The sequence below is a fragment of the Varanus komodoensis genome, unplaced genomic scaffold (assembly GCF_004798865.1).
Source record: "Varanus komodoensis strain SLA01 unplaced genomic scaffold, ASM479886v1 scaffold86, whole genome shotgun sequence".
NCBI classification, from domain to species: Eukaryota; Metazoa; Chordata; class Lepidosauria; order Squamata; family Varanidae; genus Varanus; species Varanus komodoensis.
In genome coordinates, this window is record NW_025336554.1 from 1,469,177 (window position 1) to 1,482,806 (window position 13,630).

A 13,630-nucleotide genomic window follows, 5' to 3' on the forward strand; every position below is an offset into this window, starting at 1 on the left:
ATTGGAGGTGCCCACATATGCCATGAGGCAATGGGAATCCCTGTATTATAGTACTGTTGACAAGACTGCTGAAGTAATATATGAAAATCCTTTGAAAACATTAAAGGAACTACAAAAATGTCCTCTTTATTTGGTGTGTCTCCCTCTCCTTCTTGTACCTCCTTAGTTCATATATGGATCTGCACCAGTGATGAATGATAAAACTCCAGGTCTTTCCTTCTACAATATGACTCCCAGGGAATCACTTCAATATGCAGGGATTCTCTCTTTACTTCTGCATTTTGGCTGGATATGGATTGGGGCAGTCGTTACGGATAATGACAATGGGGAGCGATTCCTCCAGATGGTGGTCCCACTGTTTTCCAAGAGTGGTGTCTGCTTTGACTTCATTGAAAAAATCCCTGAACTTGACCCTGATATTAAAAAACTTTTGGACAAAGGGGCAAAAATACGTGATAAGATTGAGGACAGCACAGCCAATGTATTGGTGGCCAATGGAGAATCCTATTCCATGGCATTTTTTAGATGGTTGCCATATTTATCACAACGAGAACATGCAAGAAATACCCCAATTGGTAAAGTAATGATTGTGACAGCTCAGGTGGAGCTCACATCATTTGTCTATCAAAGGAATTGGAACATAGACTTTTTCCATGGTGCCCTTTCTTTCACTGTTCAATCCAACCATGTACCAGGATTTCAACAATTCCTCGATGCAAAAGACCCTTCCATTCCAAAAGGAGATGGGTTTCTTAGGTCCTTCTGGCAACAGGCTTTCAGTTGTGTATTCCCAGATCCATTTCTGGGCAATGCAAATGGGGATATTTGCACTGGGAATGAGAAGCTGGTGTGTTTGCCTGCAACTTTTTTTGAAATGAGTTTGACTGGTCACAGCTACAATGTCTACAATGCTGTCCATGCGGTGGCCCACACCTTGCATGCCATGTCTTCATCTGGTCCAAAGAACAGAGGAATGGTAACCAGAGGTGGACAGATGTTTCAGAGCCAAGCACAGTGGCAGGTAATGGGCTAAAGAACCGTATGTGGGAGAGAAACACATTTCTGTAGATAACCAAAATACATTAATATACTGTAGGGAAACAGTTCATATCTGAACTAGATGATTACAGTTTCTCTAAGCTCCTTCCCTTTCAATCTAGCTCCTCCATTTCCTGAAGCTTGTTTCATTTAACAACAGTGCTGGGGAAAAGATTTCTTTTAACGAGAATGGAGAGTTAGTAACTGGATTCGATGTGATCAATTGGATTGTGTCCTCGAACCAATCTTTTTGAAGAGTGAAAGTTGGGAGAATGGATGTGCAGGCTGTTCCCGGCCAAGCATTTAACATATTTCCGGATACCATAACATGGAACAGCTGGTTTAATCAGGTTTGGTTCTTGGCAGTTTCACACCAACTACACATTTGAATAACAGTCTCAGTAGTGACATGTATGTTTTATTTCATTTGGCAAAGACGGATCTAGAAAAATACTTAATTGAAACTTGACTGCAGAATACTTGAAGCAGTGAATGAGACCCAATAAGTTTTTTCCATGATTCCTCTTCTGCTGAATTAAACAGCTGAAATAATAGAAGGGGGGAAGCAAATTGTATTAATTCTGTGTTGTTTTGAATATACTTACATCAGAGTTGGTTTTGCATGTCTGTCTGTCTGTCTGAGTTCATTGCACCTTTTTCTTGCAATGAACTCAAAGTGGTTTACCTAATTTAAGTTGACAGTCTATCCTAGTGTAATTATAGTGAAAATGTGGTCCTGTCTTAATTTGTGTCTTCTGGGTGGCTTCACCTGACCTCTCCATGAGAATGTTTGAACTGGATGGAGAGGGGGATAAACAGCAATTTTACTTCTGGCAAATCAGTTGAACATCTCCCTTTTAAAACAAGGCATGTATACTTAGAGAATTGCTTTTAACATCTGGATTTATGAGTGCATTTCTTAAAATCATTTTTTTAAAAAAATGATAATGGCAATGCACATTTTATGCTTTTTGGAAAAATGCAGAAAGGCATAAGTTACCTGTTCCAAGTAGCTGAAAGCCATGTAAAAATGGAAGTACAAAAAGCATTCAGAGAATTTAGGCAAACTTGAAACATTGTGCTTTTTCCAACCCTAGGAGGAACTAGGTTTGTGTGAACCATCCCGAGGCTATATAGCAAGGGGACGGCATACAAAAACTTTAAATAAATAAATAGGTTCAGGATGCCATACCTATGGGATCATGATCCCCATGTCATGCCCCATTTCTCCATCCCATTTACAAACAGATGGGAAGCATGCATGCAGCTTCCATTCACAAGACTGTCATATAGTTTCAACCTTACCAAAGAATCACAGAGCCCGTTTATGGAAAGCAGCTCTGGGAGAGCTTGGCAACTTTCAAAATGATTGCAGAACTGAAAGGATTCCAAATTCGCATAATTTTTATTCTCCTCCTCCCCTGATGACTTAGGCGCAGCCTTTATCTGTGTGCAGTGAAAGCTGCAATCCTGGTTCTAGGAAGAATGTCAAGGAAGGGAAGTCACTTTGCTGCTATGATTGCATCCCGTGTCCCAAAGGGAAGATTTCAGGCAAGATGGGTAGGCATTAGAATGTACATCTATTCTGAATATATTTGATATGGAGAACATGTATGTAAAAGAGGCTTCTCCCGGAATTGAAGTGTAATTGAATGGGCCCAGGTGGGACCAGGTGAAAGATGCTGAATAGTGTGAAGGGGGCAGAGGTTGGTGTGTGTGAGAATGTTTTGGATTTGTTGTTTCAAATGACCCAAGTGCAGTGGATTCTAAATATTCAGGATGGGTGGCAGTTTTTTGACTATTAAAACATATACTCTTGAAACTTGCCTTTCAACACTGCACAAATTCTTCAGTTGATGCTAAAAGAACATAATTAATGAGAAATGAAATACAAAGGGACTCTGGTCATAGTGCATCTCTGTGATCAAAGCCCTATTATCCTATGTATATGCTTTCAAAGCAAGATCTTGCCTTAGTTCTGCAACTTCCTACATCCCTTAGATGATGGCCAGCATGTTTCTGTGCAGGTTTATTCAGAAAGCAATCCCATTCAGTTCAATCAGGCTTTCTCGGAAGTGAAGAAAAAGTATGATAATAGCCTTAAACCCCAGAGCCCTATTCATTGCTTAGAGTGTGCTCTCCTTTTGTTTACTTATTCATTCAGGTTCTGTCAGGCTTATGGCTCTGAATGAAATGGATGCTGCAGACATATGTACAAACTTCCTTAACATTTGTGCTCTATCCTGCCTCCTTAGGAAGTTCTCAGGCAAAGCTGGCATGGTTGAGAGATATATTCCAGTCCAGATTTGTTTCTGTTCATTTTTGAAAACTGTTTCCCAATTTTTGCGCTGGAACCTTTTGGCAGGAGGAGCAATTTCTGTGCCCCCAGAACCCCAATGGGGGCATCTCAGAAGGGACCCTGGGGTGGAGCTTAAAGGCACCTGGCTCTCACAAGGAACTGGTGGGTTATCCTGATAGGAGACAGTGGGAGGGGCCCACGAAATGGTGCATTGTGTGATGCACTTAACATCCCATATTAGTCTCAGTAAGCCAGCAGGTGAGCTGAAGTGGGGAATTAGCATGAACTTGGGCTGCTTAATAATTTCATTCTGGCACTGTGCCATGGAAGCTGTAACCAATAATTGGGATAACGCTGTTTTATCCAAGTAAGCCAATTCAAAGTTATCACTACATTCTAAACATGTATCCCATTTAATACTCCAGAAGCAATCAAAAGGCATGAATGTCTCCATCCAGCCAGGTTGAAGGCACTGAGTATTTAGCTCAAAAAACTAGCTATGAAATCATGGTGTATTCAGCCAAGTAAGTGCTGATTTAGGGCTTCCCTAAACCCTTTCTCTTGAAAGAATCTTCCTCTTCAATGGCTTTCCTCCAGGCCAAGAAAGCATGGCCTTCTTCATGCAGGAAATTGCTATTGAATTTGGCTCATGCAAGAAGGAGGAGACTTTCCTTTGATTTTGGTTTGTCTCAGGAAACATGCAGTTTCCTCATGTTTAGAGTGGAGAGCACTTGAGAATTTACAAATATGGATGTAATGAAATAACAGATTCTCTACACATTGCGTAGAAAACAGTCTTTCTGAGAAGTTGATGTGGCCTGTTGGTGAGACCTGTAGAGTACATGATAAAATGTATGTATTTATCTTTCCTCAGTTATGCATTACTGTTATTCATGTGAAGATGAAAAGTACCCAAGCAAGCACCAGAATTTTTGTATTCCCAAGTCAGCGAACTTCTTTTCCTATGAAGAACCCTTGGGCATCATTTTATCCTCTTCCATTATTCTCTTCTGCTTGATCACGGCTCTGGTGCTAGGAATATTTCAGAAGCATCACGAGACACCCATTGTGAAAGCCAATAACTGGCACCTCACCTACACTCTCCTCATCTCCCTCCTGCTCTGCTTCCTCTGTGCACTGCTCTTCATCGGCCGGCCGCACCAGGTGACATGCCTCCTGCGACAAACTGCTTTTGGCATCATCTTTGCAGTGGCCATGTCTTGCGTGCTCACAAAGACAGTCATGGTGGTTTTGGCCTTCAGAGCCACCAAACCAGGGAGCAAAGTGAGGCAGTGGATGGGGAAGAGCCTGGCCAAAACCCTCCTTTTTTCCTGCAGCTTTCTTCAGGGTGGGATCTGCCTTACCTGGTGGGCAACTTCTCCTCCATTTCCAGATATTGACAAGCATTCAGCTGCTGAAGAAACCATCCTGGAATGTAACGAGGGGTCCATAACAATGTTTTACTGTGTCCTGGGCTATCTGGGCTTTCTCGCAATGGTCAGCTTCATGGTGGCTTTTCTTGCCCGGAAGCTCCCAGACAGTTTCAATGAAGCCAAGTTCATCACTTTCAGCATGCTGGTCTTTTGCAGTGTCTGGCTATCCTTTGTGCCTTCCTACCTGAGCACCAAAGGGAAATCCTTGGTGACTGTAGAGATCTTTTCTATCTTAGCCTCCAGTTCTGGTCTGCTGGTTTGCATCTTCTTCCCCAAATGTTACATCATTTTGCTGAGACCCGAGTTGAACACGAAGGAGCATCTAATAAGAAGAACAGCTTGAAAAGTGTACTTGCCTGCACATTTTGCTGCAATTTATAATCCATCTGTGTGGACCTGTTTTTTTGTTTTGTTTTGCATTTTTTTTTTGACAAAGGACAGATTTGTGCTCACAATTTGTCATTAAGATTTCCATTCATGATTCCAGTTTCTTCCTAGTTTAGCCAAAGCTTCACTGAAGTTAGTGGCCTGGGTCCTTTTGAATGCCATGCAAATGGATGGAAAAGAGGCCCTCAAATGCAGATCAATCATGACATAGCATCTTCCCTTTGTGGAGGCACTCTGTTGAAGAAGGCTAGTCACTTTTCCATTAAATGGACTTTGTGCAAAGCTGATTGCTTCAGAAAGCAACACAAAACAAAGACATTACATTCCAGTGAGCACCATGTATATGTCAGGAAATCTTGGTTAGCAGAACCAGAAGAATGTATGGTCAGATCCACATGGAAGACATGAGCTCAGTCTCAGCAGTGCATTAGCAGGACATCCAGGTACCCCTCTGACAGAAAACCAGCATTCAGAACCAGCTAATATTTTCCTGAGCATACACAGAAAGCTTTATGGGTTGTGGGTCACATACACAGTAGTGAGGGTGATGATGAGGGAAGAATGGGTACATTGCATACTTTTCTTTCAAATTTAAACTAGCATCTGTAGTCTTAGAGACCTTCAACCTTCATAGAATCAATGCTACTTCTTGTTCAGAAAGACTTGTCCTTCTATAGGCTTGAAAATTCTATGTTTCCTAATGGTTTAGCCAGAAAAGAATGTATATCAAATGGCTTCTAGTTTCCCAGAATCCCCCTGGTTCTCTTGCCCATCTGTTTAAACCTTCAAGTTCATTTCAATTTGCACAACAGCTGCAAATCCATTTGGAGGGTTGCATGAGGCCTACAACTGTATGCATTGGAAATTGTGTGTTGGAAACTTGAGAATAAAGTTTGCTCGTAACAGTCTGCTATATACACTGCTGCATTCACCTCCTAAGCATGCATGATTTAGTGCTAGTCTTTTGTGCCCATGAGCTCACTTAACCACAAAATGGATATCATCACAAAATGGCAGCTTCCAGGAGAGCTGTGTCAAGTGGCAGGCAACCTACTCAATGACTGATTCCATGTAGAGGTTGGCCTTGAGCGCCAACACAATAAGCAACTCTTCTGAACCTCTAGTTACTGATAGGAACATAAACATATTTTGATTCCTTTTCTCCTTCACACTTTTCTGATCACAAATTGATTCACTTTTTTTCTCACTCCCAGACTGGGTTTTCACAAAGCAATAAACCACAATTCTTTTTATTTTTTATTATTATTATTTTTTGATTTATATCCTGCCTTTTTCCTACAAAGGGCTCAAGGCAGCTTACATCATTCTCCTCCTCCATCTTATCCCCACACCAACAACCCTGTGAGGTGGGTTGGGCTGAGAGTCTGTGACTGGCCCAAAGTCACCCAGTTGGCTCCATGGCTGAGCGGGGACTAGAACCCAGATTGCCTGAGTCCCAGTCCCATGCTTTTAACCACTACACCACACTAGCTTTTAGTCCTTTCTGCCATCTGAATCCTGGTGTGTTATTTCACCACTCTTTTTTCATCCTTTAAAAACACAATAAGAAATATTTGTCTTATGAGTTGTGCTTACAGCAAATGTCTAGAGCTGGGAATTTAATTTCTGTTCCTAAAAGAAATTTCACAGAATCCCATAGGAAGAGAGGCAAATTTAGGGGCCCATCTAGTCATCCATTCTTGACTAGCCATGGCGGGATCAGTTGACAAGGAATCTTGGATTAGCAGAATGGGGAAATGTATGCTCAGATCTACACAGAAGACACATCACTTGAAGCTCGGTTGTTTATTGCAAGGTCTCCCAGGGACCCCTCTGATAGAGTCAAAATTGCAACAGCACTGCTGGGTAGTCACCATGTCAACTGGCTACAGGTTCCCTAAGCATACATAGAATATTTTATAGGTTGTGGGTCATGTACACAGGAGGTGGCTGATGGTGAGGGAAGAATGGGTACACTGCGAGATACAATGCAGCCATAAGCAGAACAATATGAGCTAACAGCAGGGATAAGATTACGCAAGGTTACAAAGATGAGGGAGATTGGTGGGTATAGACAAGACTAATATGACTCATAACAGATCTCAGGTGTGGATTTTGACATGTAGGGGGAGCCTATTTCAAGAGGACAGGAGACTCAACAGAACATGAGCTGGCTAGATAGAATATTTCAATGTCCATAAGGCAGAAGCCGAGGAATGTGGTGAGCAGCTAGAGGTTATAGCAATAGGTACACAAATACATTCCAGAGGGTATTAGCACTCTGCAATTAGCGTGTTGTAGCAACCATGTGGAGAGCCTCAAACTCTGAAAGAAACAGATAAGCCCCCAATTCTGGCACTATTCCACAGAAACAGGATGCTTGGCTAAAATGTTCTGGTTTGTTCTGGGCAAGAGGAACAGGGACGGTGTTGCTTTTATTCCAACAAGGCCCACAAAAGTCACTTTTCCTTAACAAGATTGATTTAGATTTTCCCAACATAGCACACAGACATCATTGCCTGATTTGCTCCATCATGCCTTTCTGTGTCCCCCTGTCCAGGTCCATCTATTCTCTTATCCTCCTGTTATCTACTTGCTATTTTCAACATTTCTCCAGCCTGTTCCACCCAGAAAGCAGTCTCCAGAAGAGGAGATGCAGCAAGTGCATTACAGCATCACTAATCTTGAACATGCTGAAGGGTGTTACACCACAGGCAGGAGCAACCAGCAAATGATATGAGACATCAAACAGAAAGAAGTCTGATTCTCATTTCCTTTGTCCTGGGAGTGGGGGTGGCTTCATGGAATAATTTTTGGACATACATGGGCTACTTGATGCACTTCCTAAGCCTCCCCTAAGTTTCCTATCTGAAAAGGAAGGAGAAGTTGTAGAATGGAAGACATGACCACAGCAGGCAAGGGTATAGTTGGAAATGCAAGAACTGGCTTCACAAGCAGGTCATGTGGAAGATAGTGGAGAATTAAACCCACAGGACTTCCTCTCAGAAAAGGCTAAGTGTCTGCAGAATAAGAGAAAAAATAGCATACAACTGGCTCCTGATATTGTGACAGCAGCTGGACTTACTAGAGAAAAAAGGTGGGCTGCTGAATCACCTGAAAAACAAAGATGTGTTGCTAACCATTCCATTGTAGCAACATCTTCAGCCGCATGAATGGACATAGTTAGGGACAGCATGGCTTCCAGCAATTTACTGTGAGTGGAAAGATACCATTGGTAAGGGTAGGGAGAATATTGCAAAGCAAAACCCTGCAGAAGAAAGATTAATCATCCTTGTCCCTACACTGTGGCCTCAATCCAAATTGGACTGGTTTATTGGTTTTGTTGTTGTTAGTCGCGAAGTCATGTCCAACCTATCACGACCCCATGGACAAAGTTCCTCCAGGTCTTCCTGTCCTCCACCATCCCCCAGAATTCACTTAAGCTCACACCAAATGCTTCAGTGACTTCATCTAGCCACCTCATCCTCTGCCGTCCTCTTCTTCTTTTCCCGTCAACTGTTCCCAGCATTGGGCTCTTCTCCAGTGAGTCCTTCCTTCTCATTGGGTGGCCAAAGTATTTGAGTTTCATCTTCAGTATCTGGCCTTCTAAAGAGCGGTCAGTGTCAATCTCCTCTAGGACTGAACGGTTTGATCGCCTTGCAGTCCAAGGGACTCGCAGGAGTCTTCTCCAGCATCACAATTTAAAGGCCTCAATCATTCGGCGCTCAGACTTCATTATGGTCCAGCTTTCACAGCCATACATTGCAACTGACAAAACCATGGCTTTGACTATACACACTTTTGTTAGCAGGGTGATGTTTCTGCTTTTTAGTATGCTATCCAGATTTGCCATAGCTTTCCTCCCCAGAAACAAGCGTCTTTTAATTTTTTGGCTGCAATCCCCATCAGTGGTGATCTTGGAGCCCAAGAAAATAAAATCTGTCACTACCTCCATTTCTTCTCCATCTATTTGCCAGGAAGTGAGAGAACTGGATGACAGGATCTTAGTTTTCATCATGTTGAATTTCAAGCCAACTTTTGCACTCTCCTCCTTCAACTGCATCAAGAGGCTCTTTAGTTCCTCTTCACTTTCTGCCATGTGAGTGGTATCATCTGCATATCTGAGGTAGTTACTATATCTCCCAGCACTCTTAATTCCAATTGGTGATACTTCTAGCCCCGCCTTTCTCATGATGTGTTCTGCATATAAGTTAAATAGACAGGGTGACAGAATACAGCCTTGCTGAACTCCTTTCTAAATTTTGAACCAATCGGTGGTTCAGTGTCCAATTCTCATGGTTGCTTCTTGACCCACATATAGGTTTCTCAAGAGACAAATAAGATGCTCTGGTACTCCCATCTCTTTAAGAACTTGCCACAATTTGTTGTGATCCACACAATCAAAGGCTTTAGCATAGTCAATGAAGCAGAAGTAGATGTATTTCTGGAACTCCCTAGCTTTCTCCATGATCCAGCGTATGTTGGCAATTTGATCTCTAGTTCCTCTGCCTCTTCAAAATCCTGCCTGTACTTCTGGTAGTTCTTGGTCCACATACTGCTGGAGCCTAGCTTGTAGGATTTTGAGCAACACTTTGCTAGCATGTGAAATGAGTGAAATAGTGCGGTAGTATGAACATTCTTTGGAATTGCCCTTCCTTGGGATCTGAATGTAAACTGACATTTTCCAATCCTGTAGCCACTGCTGAGTTTTCCAAATTTGCTGGCATATTGAGTGTAGCACTTTTACTGCATCGTCTTTTAGGATTTTGAATAGCTCAGCTGGAATACTGTCGCCTCCACTAGCTTTGTTGTTGCTCAGACTTCCTAAGGCCTATTTGACTTCACATTCCAGGATGTCTGACTTAAAGTCAGTGACCACCCCATCATGGTTATCAGGGACGTTAAGCTCTTTCTTGTATAGTTCTTCTGTGTAATCTTGCCACCTCTTCTTAATCTCTTCAGCCTCTGTTAGGTCCCTGCCATTTTGGTCCTTTATCATGCCCATCTTTGCATGAAATGTTCCCTTCCTATCTCCAATTTTCTTGAAGAGATCTCTGGTCCTCCCTATTCTACTGTTTTCTTCTATTTCTTTGCACTGTTCATTTAAGAAGGCAGTGTTTTCTACCTATTCTCTAAATGCTGCATTCAATTTTTTGTATCTTTCACTTTCTCTCTTGCCTTTCGCTTCCCTTCTTTCCTCAGCTATTTGTAAAACTTCCTCAGACAGCCATTTTGCTTTCTTGCATTTCTTTTTCTTTGGGATGGTTTTAGTTGCTGCTCCTTGTACAATGTTGCGAACCTCCGTCCATAGTTTTTCAGGCACTCTGTCTATCAGATCTAATTCCTTAAATCTATTCGTCACCTCTTCTGTATATTCATCAGGGATATGATTTAGGTCATACCTGAGTGGCCTAGTGCTTTTCCCTACTTTCTTCAACTTATGCCTAAATTTTGCAACCAGAAGTTCATGATGTGAGCCACAGTCAGCTCCTGGTCTAGTTTTTACTGACTGTATAGAGCTTCTCCATCTTTGGCTGCAGAGCACATAGTCAATCCAATTTCTGTGTTGACCGTCTGGTGATGTCCATGTGTAGAGTCGTCTCTTGGGTTGTTGGAAAAGAGTATTTGCTATGACCATCATATTCTCTTGACAAAATTCTACCAGCCTGTGCCCTACTTCATTTTGTACTCCAAGGCCAAACTTGCCTGTTATTCTGGTTATCTTTTGGCTTCCTACTTTCACATTTCAATCCCCCATGATGATAAGGACATCATTTTTGTTGTTAATTCTAGAAAGTGTTGTAGGCCTTCATAGAACTGGTCACCTTCAGCCTCTTCAGCACCAGTGGTTGGGGCATAGACTTGGACTATTGTGATGTTGAATGGTTTGCCTTGGATTCGAACTGAGATCATTCTGTCATTTTGGAGATTGTAACCCAGTACTGCTTTTCCTACTCTTTTATTGAATATAAAACCTACTCCATTTCTTCTGAGGGATTCTTGCCTGCAGTAGTATACCTGATGGTCATCTGAATTAAATTCACCCTTTCCTGTCCGTTTTAGTTCACTGATTCCTAAGATGTTGATGTTCAGTCTTGTCATCTCTTGTTTGACCACATCCAGCTTGCCTCGAATCATGGATCTTACATTACAGGTTCCTATGGAGTATAAATCTTTGCAGCATCGGACTCTTCTTTCACCACCAGATATATCTGCAACTGAGTGTCCTTTCGACTTTGACCCAGTCACTTCATTCTTTCTTGTGCTACTAGTACTAGCCCTCTGCTCTTCCCCTGTAGCATATTGGACACCTTCCGATCTGAGGGGCTCATCTTCTGGCATCATATATTTTTGCCTTTTGGTACTGTCCATGGGGTTTTCATGGCAAAGATACTGGAGTGAGTTGCCATTTCCTTCTCCAGTGGATCACGTTTTTTCAGAGCTCCCCTTCATGGATCACTGGCTTGTCGTGGTGACGGGGTTTGTATAGCTCAATGAAGCTATGAGCTATGCCGTGCAGGGTCACCCAAGACAGACAGGTCACCGTATATTACAGCAGGATTTGTCCTTTTTACTACCTATACATTTTGTCACCACAGCTTTGGTGCCACAGCAACAATTGGACAGGATGAGGGTGCCCTTGAATTCATAGGAATATATGTAGCATACCCATACGGTAGCCACTTCTGGGAGGGTTCATCTCACATACCCAAAGAAATGTTTGAAATGGAGGGAGGAGGAATACACAGCAATTTTACTTCCAGCAAATCTTGTGAACATCTGCCTTTTAAAATAAAAGGAGTGTTTTCTTTGAGAAATGGTTACATATTCCTGAATCGATAGATTCGAAAAACTCATGTTTTAATGCACACTAGAGAATCTGCATATTCTTAAAATGAATGGCAGAACACATTGTATATATTATTGAAAAATGCATAAAATATATAGTTTTACTACTCAAAGTAGCTGAAAAAAACATGTCAAAAGTGAAACCATGTTGAAATATGAATTGGGGAGTATTTGGGCAAATTTAAAAAGTGGTGCTTTTCCCAAACTGAGGTGGAACTAGGTTGATGACTTCATTCAGATGGGACCTTGAACCACTATTTTTCTCCATTTCTCCATTCAATTAGCAAGCAGATGGGAAGCATGCATGCAGTTTCTCTCCACAACACAGTCATATAATTTCAATCTTGACATACTCTCACAAAATGAATTTATAGAAAAGCATCTCCTGGAAAAGTGGGAACTTACAAAGGGATTGCAGAACTGGAAGGTTTCCAGTGAATAATTCTGATTATTCCTATACTCCTCTTGCCCGATGCCTTAGGCACAGCCTCTGTCTGCATGCAGTGAGAGCTGCAATCCTGGATCTAGGAAGAAGATCAAGGAAGGGGAGCCATTTTGCTGCTATGAGTGCATCCCATGCCCAAAAGGGAAGATTTCAGGAAAGAAAGGTAGGCATTAGAATGTACATCTATTCCAAATATATTTGATAATATCAGTAAAAGGTTTATAAAAGATCTTTCTTCAGGAACTGAAGTGTGATTGAAAGGGATGCTGTGGGACCAGGTGGAAGATGCAGAATAGTGGGGAAGGAGGTTGGTTTGTGTGGACATGTGGGTGATCTTTTGCCCCTGTTGTTTCAAATGACCCAACTGCAGTGAATTCTAAATATTCAGGATGGATGGCTCCTCCTTACATATTGGAACATATGGTTTCAAAGCTTCCCCTTGAGCCCTGCACAGGTGAAAAAAGTTCCTAACTCATGAGTAATGAATAATAAATAATGAAGGGACTCTTGCCGCAAGCTGTGCATCTCACCTATACAAGGCCCATTATCCTATGTCTCTGTTTCCAAACCAAGATCTTGTCTTAGTTCTGCAACTCCCTTCATTCCTTAAATGAAGTCCAGACTGTTTCTGTGCAAGTTTATTCAGAAAGAAATCCTATTCAGTTCAATTAGACTTGCTCTAAAGTTGAGAATATGTATACTAGCACCCATAAGCCCTGAGACCCAGTTCATTGCATAGACCATATTCTGCATGCTTTCATCTGCAGATTCATTTGGGATCTCTTAGTTGTATTGCTGTGAATGGAATGGATGCTTGAGAAATAGATAGAAATCCCTTTCTCTTTTGTTCTCTGGTCTCTCTCCTTCGCATTTGTCAGAATGTCCATCACTACGCATGGGAGAAAGTTCTGTTTCAGTTCAGTTTTGATAATGATAGTGTGGATGCAAAACAAATATATCCATCCACACAGGCTGATAGCACTGAGAGGGGAGGAACAACACCTGGCAGGAGACCGCGCCCGTGCCCGAGAACCGCACCGCGCCCAAAGACCGCGCCGCGCACGCGCCCGAAGACCGCGCCGCGCACGCGCCCGAAGACCGCGCCGCGCACGCGCCCGAAGACCGCGCGAAGACTGCGCCGCGCCGCCGACTCCGCCGCTACCTGACTGCCCTGCCACG

General features: G+C 42.4%; 1 protein-coding gene across 1 annotated transcript; it reads left to right on the forward strand.

Moving 5' to 3' along the window:
* Positions 1 to 190: 190 nt before the first annotated feature.
* On the forward strand, positions 191 to 5,113 carry LOC123016579 (vomeronasal type-2 receptor 26-like). The gene is made up of 3 exons (XM_044417093.1): positions 191 to 481; positions 2,472 to 2,598; positions 4,212 to 5,113. The coding sequence occupies exons 1-3, from the start codon at positions 191 to 193 to the stop codon at positions 5,111 to 5,113; spliced, it is 1,320 nt and encodes a 439-aa protein (XP_044273028.1).
* The last annotated feature ends 8,517 nt before the right edge of the window (positions 5,114 to 13,630 follow it).

Excerpts from the sequence above, each read along its gene's own strand:
- LOC123016579 (XM_044417093.1), top strand. The coding sequence starts at position 191 with ATGAATGATAAAACTCCAGGTCTTTCCTTCTACAATATGACTCCCAGG. Across the intron at positions 482-2,471 it reads TTGAGGACAGCACAGCCAAT|GCGCAGCCTTTATCTGTGTG; the intron begins GTATTGGTGGCC and ends CTGATGACTTAG. Across the intron at positions 2,599-4,211 it reads GAAGATTTCAGGCAAGATGG|TTATGCATTACTGTTATTCA; the intron begins GTAGGCATTAGA and ends ATCTTTCCTCAG.